The 15,347-nt window shown below is 36.7% G+C and overlaps 1 protein-coding gene across 2 annotated transcripts in view; it reads left to right on the forward strand.

Annotated features, from left to right (window-relative positions):
* dpyda (dihydropyrimidine dehydrogenase a) overlaps positions 1 to 15,347 on the forward strand; it is a 307,704-nt gene that overhangs the window by 68,456 nt on the left and 223,901 nt on the right. For both annotated transcript variants that reach the window (XM_079805615.1, XM_079805614.1), the window contains exon 4: positions 6,392 to 6,479. In XM_079805615.1, coding sequence (XP_079661741.1) covers positions 6,392 to 6,479 — 88 coding nt within the window. The remainder of the gene's footprint in view (positions 1 to 6,391; positions 6,480 to 15,347) is intronic.

Raw genomic sequence — 15,347 nt, forward strand, 5'->3', positions numbered from 1 at the left:
TGAATTTGTGGCGACAACTAATTCATAAAGGTAAGCAGTCATTAAAATGGCAAATCCTGGGAGGCCCAGGTTTTTATTGAATTGTACTTTTCCATTGTGGGTTCATTTTGGTTCAGATATAATGAAAACAATGAATTGGGAGATTAGCTTACTGCACATTCCAGAACCCCATAATACTCTCATCATGGAAAACATTCAAACGCTAGATTATTACTCAAGTAAAACGATAAGGTAGGAAGCAGAGAGAGAAGAGAGAATAAATCAGCATGCAGTGGTCCGCTAATCAGCAGCTCCTTTCATTTGAACGCACTGGATTATTTTTTGGGGAGGGTAATAAAAATACGGCAAGCAAAGAAAAGAAAAAAATGTGTATGTATTTGATTGTGTTACAGCTCAGAAAAGCCCCAGCACTGTATCTAATGCACTGCACTGCTAGCCAGTCTTTTCCTGAGCGCCGCTCTCAAAGCCCAGCTGAATTGCTGTGACCTAGAGCAATTCTTGAACAAATAAGATTGCCTTCGTGTGTGCATTATTTTCTGTTGACATTTGCTAAGCGCTTGGGCTGCTGGCCAGGGGAGACGGATGAGGGTCTAAAATGTGTCTGGATGTGCCGTGTCTTTAATGTTACCTTGGGAGGAGAAAAAAGACAATGGTATTCCTGTCCACAGCCGTAGCGCAGAGCCCCGGCGTGTCAGAGGAGGGAATAGGTTATTTTATTCTCACTCTTTCTCGTTTTCGCCCTCTCCCTCCCCCCCCGAGCTACAGTTTTTGAAAAGAGAGACAAAAACGCTCAGCAATCAACTGAAGGTGCCCCTCTCACAGATTCTCATTTTGATCTGTTGGGTCTCATCTTTATGAATGTGTTTATACGTTTTGACCTGCCGTGGAACAGCTGTTTTCTGGGCCATGTAAGTCAGCTTATCATGTTTTTGCTTTTTATATTCCCCCCCCCCCCCCCCCCCGAAACAGTCTTCATTTAGTTTTGCATGCCCATTATCCACCCTCTCTCTTACCCTTAGAAATAAACAAGCTGGGTTTTGTTGCTGTACCTTGCAGGCTTCTATATGCAAATGACCTCTGTTATGATTGGCTAAACGCAGCGTACTGGCGTATTTCACACTGTTGCTCATTAAGGCAAGCCAAGTTGCAGAATAATGAATAGGTGTTGATTTCTACATGTGGCTGTGATGTCATAACTAGAGGTTGACCAATAAGAGTTTTTCAGTGAGAACAAAATATCTAAAGGCCAATATAATGCACATACTGTATATGTATGGTATACTTTAATGAATACATAATTGGAGACGGACTAAAAGCCACAAAACTCCCAATTTTACAAGGTCTTCAAAGAAATTAATATGATTTTTTTTCTGATAATAATATGCTTTTATTTGCGATGCGTTAAATTGATCAAAAGTGACAGTAAAGACTTTAACATTGTTAAAAAAAAATGCTGTTCTTTTTCACTTTTTATTCGTCAAATAAACTGTTTTCAACATTGATAAAAAATGCGAACATCCCAATTTGATAATAAAAGATTATGATGGTTTTTACCAAAAATGTAATAAAATTATATATAAAAAATACATAAAACATTGTAAAATCATTTAAACAACACACAAAGAATTTATTATATAAGAATTTAATGCATGATTTAAAAGGACACAATTTATCAAAAGTGACAAAATATTGCTATTGTAAATAATTTATCACAGTTTTTCACAAAACATTTTCTCCGTTTTCTCAACATCGATAATTTAATCTATAATCGAATATTTCTTGAGCAGCAAATCAGCATATTAGAATAATTTCTGAAGGATCATGTGACAATGAAGACTGGAGTAATGATGCTGAAAATTCAGCTTTGCCATCACAGGAAAAAGGACATTATTTAAAATATATGAAAATATAACACATTTGCTATAGTTAAGAAGAAGTAGTTGCTATAGTTTTATTACACACATACAAATTTTACAGTTATATGTACCAATTTCGGTACCACAGCTAAATTTGTCTTTTTTTCTTCTTTCATTTAACTATTTAAAAAAAATAATTACATGTATTAAGTTTATTATTTATGATGATAATCATTATAAGTAAATAATACATAAACATTCAAAGGCTGTATGCTGTTTTAAAGTTAACATTGTTTATAAAAAAATATCAAGTGAAAAATAATCAACCATATAGGCATAATTATTTTTAGTAGTAGAGACGTATTATTATTACATAGAGACGTAGCTTTTTACTGTTTTTTTACTGTTATTTTTTAATTTACTTTAATTTACTGTACAACATTATCCTAATATATTGCCAATTAAATTTTTTTAAAATCTAACTTTTATTTTGTTGGGTTGCCGTGAAGACTGAGGGCCCGTTCACACGGAGACGCGTATCACTGTATACGTATAAATTTTTTATCGTATTGGCGTTTCGTCCACACGGATCCGGCATTTTGGGAGACTGAAACCGCTATTTTTTGAAACCGGGTCCTAAAGTGGATAAATCTGAAAACGACACCCTTGCGGTTTCGTGTATACAGCCAATCCGTATATTTTGTGAAACGGTGATGTCATCACACCACGTCCTGCGCGGGGAAGACTAGAAGGGATACAACTACGGGCACTGGGCATGCGCACATCAATACTGCGTTGTTTAATTACTGTATTTGCATTATTGTAAGGGTATGTTTAGGGTTGGGATAGGTGTATGCGTTAATAAAACACATCTGGTAAATAGCATATTTATTTATTGTTATTTTATTGTGAGATTTTACCTCACCTCCGACTGTTGCCGTACCCCTTCTAGCCACAACTCTTCTTCTCCATTTTTTGTGTATTTCTGTGGCAGAATTACAGTGCCACATACTGGCCTGGCATGTATACTACATCGTTTTGAGCCGTTTTCATGCTCTCGTGTGTACGCAGATATTTCTTGAAATGGATAGGGAAAGTTCTGGCTTCGTGTGGACGGGGCCTGACTGAATGACAGTTTTCTCAAATGAAACGGTAAATTCTCACGAAGTGACGCTTTATGCGTTTGTGTCCTCATATAGTGACACACTGCAGAGACTACAAAGACAGAGAGCGAGTGTCACGTGCGTGTGTGTGTGTGCTCCCGCTCGCGGATCGACCGACATTCACACAGAGACGCAGAACATGCAGGAGTAATATTTAAATAGTATTTTGCAGTTTAATATTCACAGACACTATATTCGGCTACAGCCTTGAGTCCTGCGCTTAGATAAACACGGAAGCGACTGAATTCGGTACTGCTGGTACCGAATATACTCGGGAAGTCGGTTCTACCGGTAGGTCTACTACAGAAATGCTGGTATCGTTACATTTTTATAATTTCAGTACCAACTTGGTACCGAAGTACCGGTACTTGTGACATCCATATACAGTGAGGAAAATAAGTATTTGAACACCCTGCTATTTTGCAAGTTCTCCCATTTAGAAATCATGGAGGGGTCTGAAATTGTCATCGTAGGTGCATGTCCACTGAGTTTTTAACTATTTATTTGTATGATACAGCTGCAAATAAGTATTTGAACACCTGTCTATCAGCTAGGATTCTGACCCTCAAAGACCTGTTAGTCTGCCTTTAAAATGTCCACCTCCACTCCATTTATTATCCTAAATTAGATGCACCTGTTTGAGGTCGTTAGCTGCATAAAGACACCTGTCCACCCCATACAATCAGTAAGAATCCAACTACTAACATGGCCAAGACCAAAGAGCTGTCCAAAGACACTAGAGACAAAATTGTACACCTCCACAAGGCTGGAAAGGGCTATGCGGAAATTGCCAAGCAGCTTGGTGAAAAAAGGTCCACTGTTGGAGCAATCATTAGAAAATGAAGAAGCTAAACATGACTGTCAATCTCCCTCGGACTGGGGCTCCATTCAAGATCTCACCTCGTGGGGTCTCAATGTTCCTAAGAAAGGTGAGAAATCAGCCCAGAACTACACGGGAGGAGCTGGTCAATGACCTGAAAAGAGCTGGGACCACCGTTTCCAAGGTTACTGTTGGTAATAGACTAAGACGTCATGGTTTGAAATCATCATGCATGGCACGGAAGGTTCCCCTGCTTAAACCAGCACATGTCCTGGCCCGTCTTAAGTTTGCCAATGACTATTTGGATGATCCAGAGGAGTCATGGGAGAAAGTCATGTGGTCAGATGAGACCAAAATATAACTTTTTGGTCATAATTCCACTAAACGTGTTTGGAGGAAGAAGAATGATGAGTACCATCCCAAGAACACCATCCCTACTGTGAAGCATGGGGGTGGTAGCATCATGCTTTGGGGGTGTTTTTCTGCACACGGGACATGGCGACTGCACTGTATTAAGGAGAGGATGACCGGAGCCATGTATTGCGAGATTTTGGGGAACAACCTCCTTCCCTCAGTTAGAGCATTGAAGATGGGTCGAGGCTGGGTCTTCCAACATGACAATGACCCGAAGCACACAGCCAGGATAACCAAGGAATGGCTCTGTAAGAAGCATATCAAGGTTCTGCCGTGGCCTAGCCAGTCTCCAGACCTAAACCCAATAGAGAATCTTTGGAGGGAGCTCAAACTCCGTGTTTCTCAGCGAAAGGCCAGAAACCTGACTGATCTAGAGAAGATCTGTGTGGAGGAGTGGGCCAAAATCCCTCCTGCAGTGTGTGCAAACCTGGTGAAAAACTACAGGAAAAGTTTGACCTCTGTAATTGCAAACAAAGGCTAATGTACCAAATATTAACATTGATTTTCTCAGATGTTCAAGTACTTATTTGCAGCTGTATCATACAAATAAATAGTTAAAAAATCATACATTGTGATTTCTAGATTTTTTTTTTTTAGATTATGTCTCTCACAGTGGACATGCACCTACGACAACAATTTTAGACCCCTCCATGATTTCTAAGTGGGAGAACTTGCAAAATAGCAGGGTGTTCAAATACTTATTTTTCTCACTGTATATATATGTAATACAGAACTTTTTTTTTGAAGAGCAAGGAAAATCTATTTTCAATGATGATTTTTAATACATTTGTGCTAATGTATTCATTGTACAGGAAGCTGAATATGAACCACTGCACCGTTTCATGTTCTACATGCATATTTTGTAAGATACACACAGCGATGATCATAACAGATGATATACCGCTGATTTGGAAGAGTGCCTTTTCCTTCACAATAAGCAGAGAGGAACGCCAGGGAGAGGAAATATTTATGCGAGTGTGGCTTTATGTCTTCCCGCAGCTGCTCGGTGTCCCCTCTCTGTATTAATCATCTCCGCGCTGATCAGAAGTGCGATAGGCCCGGCATCCTCCGAGATTAGCCTTCATCTCACCGTCAAAGCCCACTCCAGACCCTCTCCCAGGCCAAGACTCCTGCAATATCCCTAATCCTTTAGGCTAAGGATAATTTATGACCAAATAAAGAAAAGCGGGTCAAAACTAATGTCACATTATGATCAGCCAATCTGGTTTATAAAAGCGCGACTGGGACGGGAGCGTTGTGTGGTCCTCTGTGGCGTCGGTACCTGGCCGCTGCACTACAGTAATTACCCCACTGTCACCCCGGTAAGTGGTATTAATGGCAGCCTTGTGCACTCTAGTCCGCGCTGAGCTTAGAGAATTGTGAGACGGGATTATTATGGGCATCCAGCTGCGTGCGAATCTAAACGTGCAGGTGTTACTTGAGTGTTCGCGCTGCTTTTATGTGCGAGCACGGGTGTGTTTTGTGCGCTTTTTGTTTCCACAGAGGTGGCGCAAGTTGTGCATTTCACGTCGAAGACGACGGGGAGTCTTTTTTACCTCTCTTGTTTCTGCGTCTCCTTTCCTGCCTCGATTTGCTCTGTTCCCGGTGTGCACGGCGTCTCCCACCCCCCTTCTGCTCATTGTAAAGGAAAAAGCACTCTTCCAAATTACTGATACATCATCTGAAGTCATTAGTGTGGTGCATTTTTAAACAGCTGTGTGTTTGTAAAATGCGAAATAATGATTGTGAGCTACAGTAGCAGCCCTCCCTCGTTTCCCAGCAGCCCCAGTCGGCTGCCTCCTGTCACACGCCATTCACATCCAGGGGCCAAACGCACCACATCCATTCTGATTGGGCATGAATATTTAATTGGGCGGCTCCAAATTATCCTATTTGTCATTCAAAACTGGTGTGTCATCAATATGGCGTCTTTGAGATGTAGTTGCTGGGAGAAAAGTCCTCCGGCACAAAAGCTCGGGATTGATTTCCTCTGGGTGCCGTGGAGTGTTTGTAATTGGCTGGAATGTGCCGTTCCAGTGGGGCGACGACACAAAGTTCTGCTCTGAGTCCCTGTTCTTACTGTAAATAACTTTGCATTGCATGTGAGGTAATTCAAGCGTAATCTTTTTTTCTTACAGATGTCTGAAGTGTGCCGATGCACCGTGTCAGAAAAGCTGCCCGACTAATCTGAACATAAAGGCCTTCATTACTAGTATCGCGAACAAGGTATGCTGAGTATACACACATTCTTAATAAATGTTTCTGGTCTTATTGAGTTTGATTCTTCTGATAAAACGTTTTGATTTGGTAATGTTTTATCCAAATGTAAGAACTTGCTCTGCTTCTGAAGCAACTTTCCTTCACAGACTAGGCCATGTATGCTGTTAGAAGTTAACAAAACCTGAAGATTTGACTTCCAACAGTCCTCAAACAAAAGGATATGTTTTAAATGTCACTGAGTGTATTAAAGACATTTGAATTATTAAACTCACTACAAATTACTTGACAGTAATTTGAACATGTCAAAAACAGCCAATAGCAGGGGCGGCGCTAGAGAATTTTGAACGCAGGTGCTGAAGGGTCGATAGATCATTGACAGGGGGAGCTGCGCAATTATATATTTATAAATACTATTAATATAACTCATATAATAATATAACTATTATATGAGCAAAACTTGGCCACTCGATTTTTAACATTCAATTATTTTATTTATCATAATTTGAGTTTTCATTTTATTAAATTGAACAAGTACAAAATTCATTCATATTCTTTAAGATTTTGAATAGGCCTATTCATTGAACAAAATTTCAGTCAAGGACAATATGCCATTAAAGGTCCCATGGCATGAAATGTTCATTTTATGAGGTTTTTTAACATTAATATGAGTTCCCCTAGCTTGTATATGGTCCGCGAATGGCTAGAAATTTCGATAGGTGCAAACCAACTTCTGGGTGTCCTTTGTGAAAATGAAAGCTCAGACGAGCCGATCTGCAATCTTCCCTGTATGTCGTCATACGGGGAACGGTTACCTTCCCTTCCTCTGCTTTGCCCGCCCAGAGAATTTGGAGAAAATAGATTCAGTTTATTTTAGTCGCGATGTCAGCACAGGCTTAACAAACAGACTCTTACTATATGGATTCGACAGCACCGCCACAAACAGTGACTAACAGTGTTCATTAAAGGGATAGTTCACCCAAAAATGAAAATTAGCTCATAATTTACTCACCCCCAAGTTATCCTAGGTGTATATGACATTCTTCTTTCAGACGAATAAAATCTGAGTTATATTACAAAAGTCCAGGCTAATCCAAGCATTAGAACAGGGGTGTCCAAAGTCCGGCCCGCGGGCCAAATGCGGCCCGGGGATGAATTTCAAACGGCCCGCAGTGCGTCTATTAAAATGTATTATATGTGGCCCGCCACGGATCATTTACAAATCATGCAGTTTCACGATATCACCGCAAGGTGGCAGTACTAGATTTTAGGCCAGGGAAACAGCGCCCAAAGCGGAACGAAACAGCGCTGCTTGTGCTCTGCGCAACTCACGCGAGCTCTGACTCTGAACAAATGTGTTTACCTGCTGAGTGTCTCGATCACGCGACCACTAAACAGGGCGTGAGAAGTGTTTGAGTTCGGCACAGAGGTCTCCGGTACGAGCTGCGAATCTCTCTGTGATTTGATTTAATTTCCATTTAAACAGCGCTGACTTAATCAACAACACTAACGTGCAAATCAGCTGAGCCGATTCAAAATACTTTTCAAACAACAATTCGCATTTCGAATTTATCATGGATTTACTGTAGTAACACTACCTGTAACCATGGTAATTTGTCAGAAATGTAGGTTAATAACTAATTTTATTTAATTTATAATGTAGACATGTATTAAATGAGTAATAAAGGCCAAATTGCAGACTATTTTTTGTCATAAAATTGCAGTTTTGTGCATTTGAATTTATATGTAGACTAAATACCATTCTATATATATATATATATATATATATATATGGGTGATTCTTCAATTAGGGGAACTTTTATGTCCCCAGGTTATACATTCATGTTAAAATTACTATATTTTAAAATAAATAGTTTAGTTATTTCAAATAATGTTCATTGCACCACCAAAAAATGTTATACACTAAAATCAGTTTGATTTCCATTTTTAAAAATGTTTTCATCACTAATATTTGGCTACTCAGATCTTGTCCCCAACCCAGACTTTAAAACTTATCTGCTCTGAAAATGTGATAAAATGTTATCAGTTCATTAAAAAATCACAATATATGTTTAAACAGTAACTTAAAAAGGCACTTGATGCATAATTCTGGTTCATATCTGTGCAATTTGTGAATATTTTTAACAATTTAGAATTGTCCATAACAATACTGTCATTACCGCGACAGTCTATGATTACAACAAGGATTTTTTTGAGGGTAAGACTTGTTTATGATGTAACCATGGAAATGAAGACTAGCAGGGGAGCACATGTCAGCCATGGAAGAACAGTGATATTTGATGTCTGAAAAAGTAAGTAATTTAATCATGAATTCCTTCTGATCATGGAGTAGACTTATTCAGCGTCATTACCATAAATGCTGTAGCAGCAATATTTTGATAAATATATATTTATATTCACATGATTTATGTGTATTTAAAGTTCTTTTTGTACTAGCTGTTGAATGATGTTAACAAATCCATGACCTAGCATCTTTTTTCCTGAAAAAAATAAAAAATGTCATTACCGCAACACGTCATTACCAACACAAAACTTGTTGTGATGGTAATTACAAGCAGTGTTGGGAATAACGGCGTTACAGATAAACGGCGTTACTAACGGAATTATTTTTTTCAGTAACGAGTAATCAAACGAATTACTGTTCCTCCCGTTACAACGCCGTTAGCGTTACTGAGGGGGAAAAATGCGGCGTTAGTCGCGTTACTATAATTGAGCTCACTGAAGCGCTTTTCATCCGAACAGGCTCTCTGTCAGTCGGACCTGCAACGTGTGTGTGTGTGTGTGTGTGTGTACGTGCGTGTTGGGGGTGGGTGCGGTGGTGCACATAACTGATGATGATTGGTGGGTGGGAGACAAGGTTGAAGTTGATAGGTTGAGGTCACACCTATTTTTTTCACGGTCTATGGTTCACACACACACACACACACACACACGCATACGCACATTCAGCGATGGCAGTCCAACGACTTCAAAGGTAGCTTTCGCAAACTGGAAGTATAAGTGCTACTTTTCCCTCGTTGAGGTGAAAGGTAAGAATATTTATGTAACATGCAACTTATGCCCAAGAAGAAAGAGTCTCTCCACGGCGGTGGCAAGTGATTCTAAAGCGCCTCACATCATCATATGCCACAAAATTATAATTTAAAATATAAAATAGTGGCTAAAAACCCAGGTGATAACGTGAGCTCCACTACCAAAGGAAAGTATAGTACTGATAATATTTACACAATATTTACACTATAGTAGGCCTACTGATAATATTTACAATAATATATTGAATTTGATAGGTGTCTCTTACATTGTCCCACAGCAACATTACAATAATGTACATTAATGTACAATGTTTTATAATAATAATTTATTCTATTTAGTGTCCAATTCATTCATTTAACATATCTAATATTGGGGGCATCCAAGTTATTTGACATATTTGAAAAAAAAAGTAACGCAGTAATTACTTTCCCTGGTAATTAGTTACTTTTATAATGATGTAACTCAGTTACTAACTCAGTTACTATTTGTCAGAAGTAACTAGTAACTATAACTAATTACTTTTTTAAAGTAACGTGCCCAACACTGATGACAAGTGATGGTGGTAATGACATATTCTGTGTCACTATCTATATCATATTATGTGTTTATAAATTAAGTTAAAGAAGCATAATAGTGTGATTTTACAATGAAACTTAAGTGAGATGCCTTACTTCCTAAAACAAATTTTTCTTATTTTTTTAACCAGAATGGCTCCCAAGAAATCAACTGAAAGGTCTAGACTCTAGAGATTATAGAAAAAAGGCTGGAGTTGATCTTCAGGACACTCTGCTCATTGAGTGACTACACTATGCCTGTCATTTAAACTAGGGCCCAGTATCTCTTTCTCTCCACATCCCATCCATCTCCCTTTATCATCTCTAATTCACATTTTGAATGTTCAAATACATGCACTCAAAAAAATTATACGTCGGTTTTACTTAATTTTTTTTATGTCAACAGGTTCGACGTAATTGGGTTATGTTGAATTTAATTAAAATTGTATATTTTAGTAAACTTAAGTTTTTTACGTAAGGTTAATTCAATGCCATTTAGTTAAATCAGTTTAACATTATTAATTTTGTCCAAAACTACTCAATTTAATTATTCTAAAATGAATATTAAAAACAAACCAAATCAAGTAATACAGTTTAATTGATTTTTTTTATTTAGTCAAATACTATTTTTTACAACATTTACAAAACCTTTTACAAGGTCTTATTGGCTAGCCAGAAGATGGTTTTGTTACATCCATGGCATGCCCAAAGTAGTTATTTTTATTATTAAAATAGCTTTAATTGTTATTAGCAGGTCCTCATCCCAAGCACATGCTCTACTTCACCACAATGGTAACCTCCAAAAACACTAACATAACAAAACATTTTAAATACCAACATAACAAAACATTAAGCATTAAAAAGTCTCTCCATTTTCTCATCTTGTTAAAAAGGCATCAAATAGCACTTTATTTAAACATTTACTCTCCGAATTCAGCCCCTTTGCAAAGCATGATGGGAAGTGAAAGTCTTGTTTGATTGGGTTACTTAATTGAAACGTGTTATTTCAAAATGAAAACATCAAGTTATGTCAAAGAGTAACGGTTTTAAGTCAGTTTAACATGACTCAATTACATTTGAACCAGAAACCTGATATAATTGTGTTAAATCAAGATGAATTGCTTAAATAAAGTGAACAGCATCATAAAATAATTTTTTGAGTGTGTTTGAAAGCAAACACGTTTCATTATGCATTGTTAGTTTTAACCCAATGCAACCCAAACATATAATATTTCACCTAATGGTAATAGTCATTGTTTATGAAGGATGTTTATGCTGTTTTATCCCATTGTAACAATTGATTCTCTAACACATATTTTATGGTTTCTTCATGATTGAAATAAACATGTTCAAGTTGATGGTTGTGTCATATTTATATATATCTCCTCACATCTGTCCATTTCTTTCAACAACACTCACCAGAAGTCATTATTTAAGCCTTTAAATTTGCTTTATGTATCAGTGCACTTTTCATTTATGTCATTACCAAAACACTATGTCATTACCAGAACAGTATGTCATTACCGCCACGTTGCTTAATTTACAGCAAACATATATTTAAAACTGTTTTATGTTCAATCTTCAGGTGCTACATGAAAAGCCTAATGAAATACTCATCCACCTATTCAAAGAAAAAACATCTAAAATTAATTTTCCAGAAATTAAACAAAAGTGTGCTTTGATGAACACAGAAAAACACATTTTGATGGTAAGAACAAGAAAATATATGTAATTCGCTGAATGGAAACATTTAGTTTTTTATACGTATATGTTGAAGGTTAACAATGTTTGCAAGATAAATGAGTTTAAATTATCTCCTTGATACATTCTTTGCATTATGATACTTTTTGATGTTGTGATGGTAATGACGTTTTGCAGTGCCAGTTGGCAAATGGATATAAAATACTCAAATTATATTTAAGCTCAGTCGTGGCCATTATTATATCTTTACATCAAAGCATGTAAACATTGTCTTGACATAATTCTAACAAAATTCAACCAAATTTCATTCATCAAAATGTAGGATGGCAAAATAGCCCCCAATTGAAGAATCACCCATATATATGTGTGTGTGTGTGTATGTATTACTTTTTGCCTTGTGTGCACTGCAAAAAATGCTGTCATTTAGTATTTTTGTCTTGTTTTTAGTCTAAATATATCAAAAGATTCTTAAATCAAGATGTTACGAGATAAGTTAAATGACGTTAGATATTTTTTCTTGTTTTCTGGAAAATGTATTTAAATTGAAGTGAGTTTTTGTTTAAAACAAGCAAATATATCTGCCAATGGGGTAATAATGTTTCTGTTTGGAATCTTTAAGGAAGATTTTGGAAGATTATTTTTCTAATCCATTGGCAGATAATTTAGTTTGTTTCAGATTTCAAATTTTTTCCCCCAGGAATCAAGAAAAAATATGTAATTTTCCTTAGTAAAAGCATCTTGATTTAAGAATTTTTAGATATTTGGACTGGAAAAAAGACAGAAATACCAAGTCACAAAAGCATGTTTTGTAGTGTGATTTTACCTTTGGTGATCTAAATAGAGCACTTATTAAATTTAAATAAGAATAGAGTTCTAACTGTAATAATATTAAAATGTCACCCATTAAAACTTTTTGGTTGATGAAAGTTTTACAGATATTGTTAAATATCTATACATTTCCTGTGTCCTATCTCAAGCTACTCTCTTGTCAGCTCAAGCTTTTGTCAAATCTGTCATGTTTCAAAGAAATATATATATATGTTCTTTTAGCTTCTAAAAGCAGGATAGCAAGCCAGCGAGATCAGGGATACATCAGCCCAATAACAAACAGCAAAACAAACAGAAATAACTATTATCTAACTCATCGCATTTCATATATTTCCCTTACGTTGTACAACAGGTTCCTAATATAAGATATGTAACTTTCATATCAAATATATTTCTGTAGTGTAGAGAAAGGCATTTTTATTATGGTATTAATGTTTACATTTCATATGGTATGAATATGAAATGTCATTTTTTTATGCTGTTTTTTTTTTTCTTTCCATCTGTAGTGTGCTCTTGGGTTGATTAGATTTTTTTCAAACAGACTCCTGGGATTTCAAATGCTGCTACATAAGTCACGTCTTATATATGCACGTCTTATTTTATCTCACAAGTTCATCATGTAGTTTATTTAGGTAAAGAAACTCATTACATCCATAATTTTTGTATTTACTTTAGAACATTTCTCTACACTTATTTTGAGAATGACACAGCCAACGGTCATTCTGAACATTTGAAGTCTTGAATGAGAGTTATTGTTGTGGTAAATGCAGCCTTCATAAAAGCCAGCAATTGGGTTGTTTTAACCCAGCAATCAATGGCTGGGTTAAATCAAACCCAATTGCTGGGTTAGTCCATTTTCAACCCAACTTGGGTTATTTTTAACCCAGCATTTTTTAGAGTGTATCGTTCGAATTCCGATTCTGCTTATTGATTCCGATTCTTTTTGATTCCCGGTTTTGATTACAGTAAGGTATAAACATTTAGTCAAAATATTTACAAAAATATTTATTCTGTGTTTTTTTAACTAAATGTTTTTTGTAGCTTTTTGGCATGAACAAAAATCAGCAGCCTAAAGAACACTCATATTTTCCTTTGGTTTTAACAAAAATACCACAGCAAAGACAACTGGATTAACTAATATAAATATATGTCTAATATATATATATATGCTAATATAAATACATGTACATTACGTTTATGCGCAGAGGCAAATGTTGATGCGTAATTGCACATGCAAAGTTGCTGGCTGCAGTTCACTTAATGGCCACCGGTGTCGCTAAAAACAAGGGTTTCTGAATTCTACATATAGCCCCTTTAAAGGGGGTCATGAACTGCATTGTTTCATTGTTTTATAATGTTTCCTGTGGTGCACTTATAATGTTATGATTTTTAAAATAGTCAATTTAGATAATAAAAGGCATTTTGCCTACCCTGATTTTATCCCCCTGATTTGAATGCTCTGTTTTAAGGGGAGTGTCTGCAATGTAAACGCCCACTGCTGTGATTGGCTTTTGGCTATTGTTTGATCGACAACTCCAGCGATTGCAAAGGGAGCGTTCTTTGATCGCTTTCTATAGTTTAATCACAGTTTAACTGACAGATTATTTTCATTCTACTAAGAGAAACAATTTGAAGTTGACCGTTTAGTCATTGGTTTAATTTGAACATCTGACTGTACATGAATCATTACATATCAGAAATCACTGGTCACAGATCAGGCATTAGAATTAACACGGTTACTTACATGTTGTCTAGGGTGACCATATTTTGATAACCGGAAACCAGGACAAAAGTATGCCCCCTCTGTATGGATAGAAAATTGTTATATTAGGGCCAGGACAGGACTTGAAAACAGGACATGTCCTGGGAAAACAGGACATTTGGTCACCCTAATGTTGTCGCATTACTGTCGAGTCCATATTGTAAAAGTCTGTTTGCAAGCCTGCGCCGAAATTGTGAAATGTACCGCATACAAATAAATAATGCTCAACTGAGACATTCACATTGTTGAAAATAAATAGCCACATTCCTAGCATCAGGATCCTTTGGATGGTAATGTTATTTGTAGTCCATCTTGTATTGCTCTTCTCTCCTCGTCATCTCACTAACACTCCAGTGGCCAGGGCCAAAGATGCAATGATGTTGCATTGATTTTCGTCTGCAGTTGCGGTCTTTCACTTATCTATTACATAAATAGGCACATTCCACAATGAGTTGTTATCTGGCCTTGGTACAATAAAAGCTGTTTTTGGACTAACAAGGACGTTTTCAGTTCTGAAATTTACAGGATATTCTTATAGTACGATGACCTCTTTTATGTCAAAGGCCCTTTAATGATTAATAATAACATACAACGCCCACTTTTCACAATACAATCAATTCCTGATGGATTATATTCAGTAATTATTTTCATAAGTAAAATGGCTTGTGTTTCACTCGGATTAAGAAACACAAAAATGTTGAATTGGCAGCCTCAGCTGGTCTCCGTATACTGAAAACATCACACAAGATGTCAGACCTGAGCTCTTTATCAGGATGACAGACATTGCCATTGTAAAAGACATTGTGACATCCATAGGCGGTACAGAACTGCGGTAGTGAACCTTGAGTTATGCTTTTAATAAGAGATCTGCTGTTGGATGCTGTGAATTATTCGCAGTGAATAATGAGTTTTTGTGCTCATTTGTTTGACTTTTGTAGAAGCGTTTTAAAGCTGCACTACAGCGGCTCTTATGGATGC

Source organism: Gobio gobio (assembly GCF_949357685.1).
Source record: "Gobio gobio genome assembly, chromosome: 23".
Lineage (NCBI taxonomy): Eukaryota > Metazoa > Chordata > Actinopteri > Cypriniformes > Gobionidae > Gobio > Gobio gobio.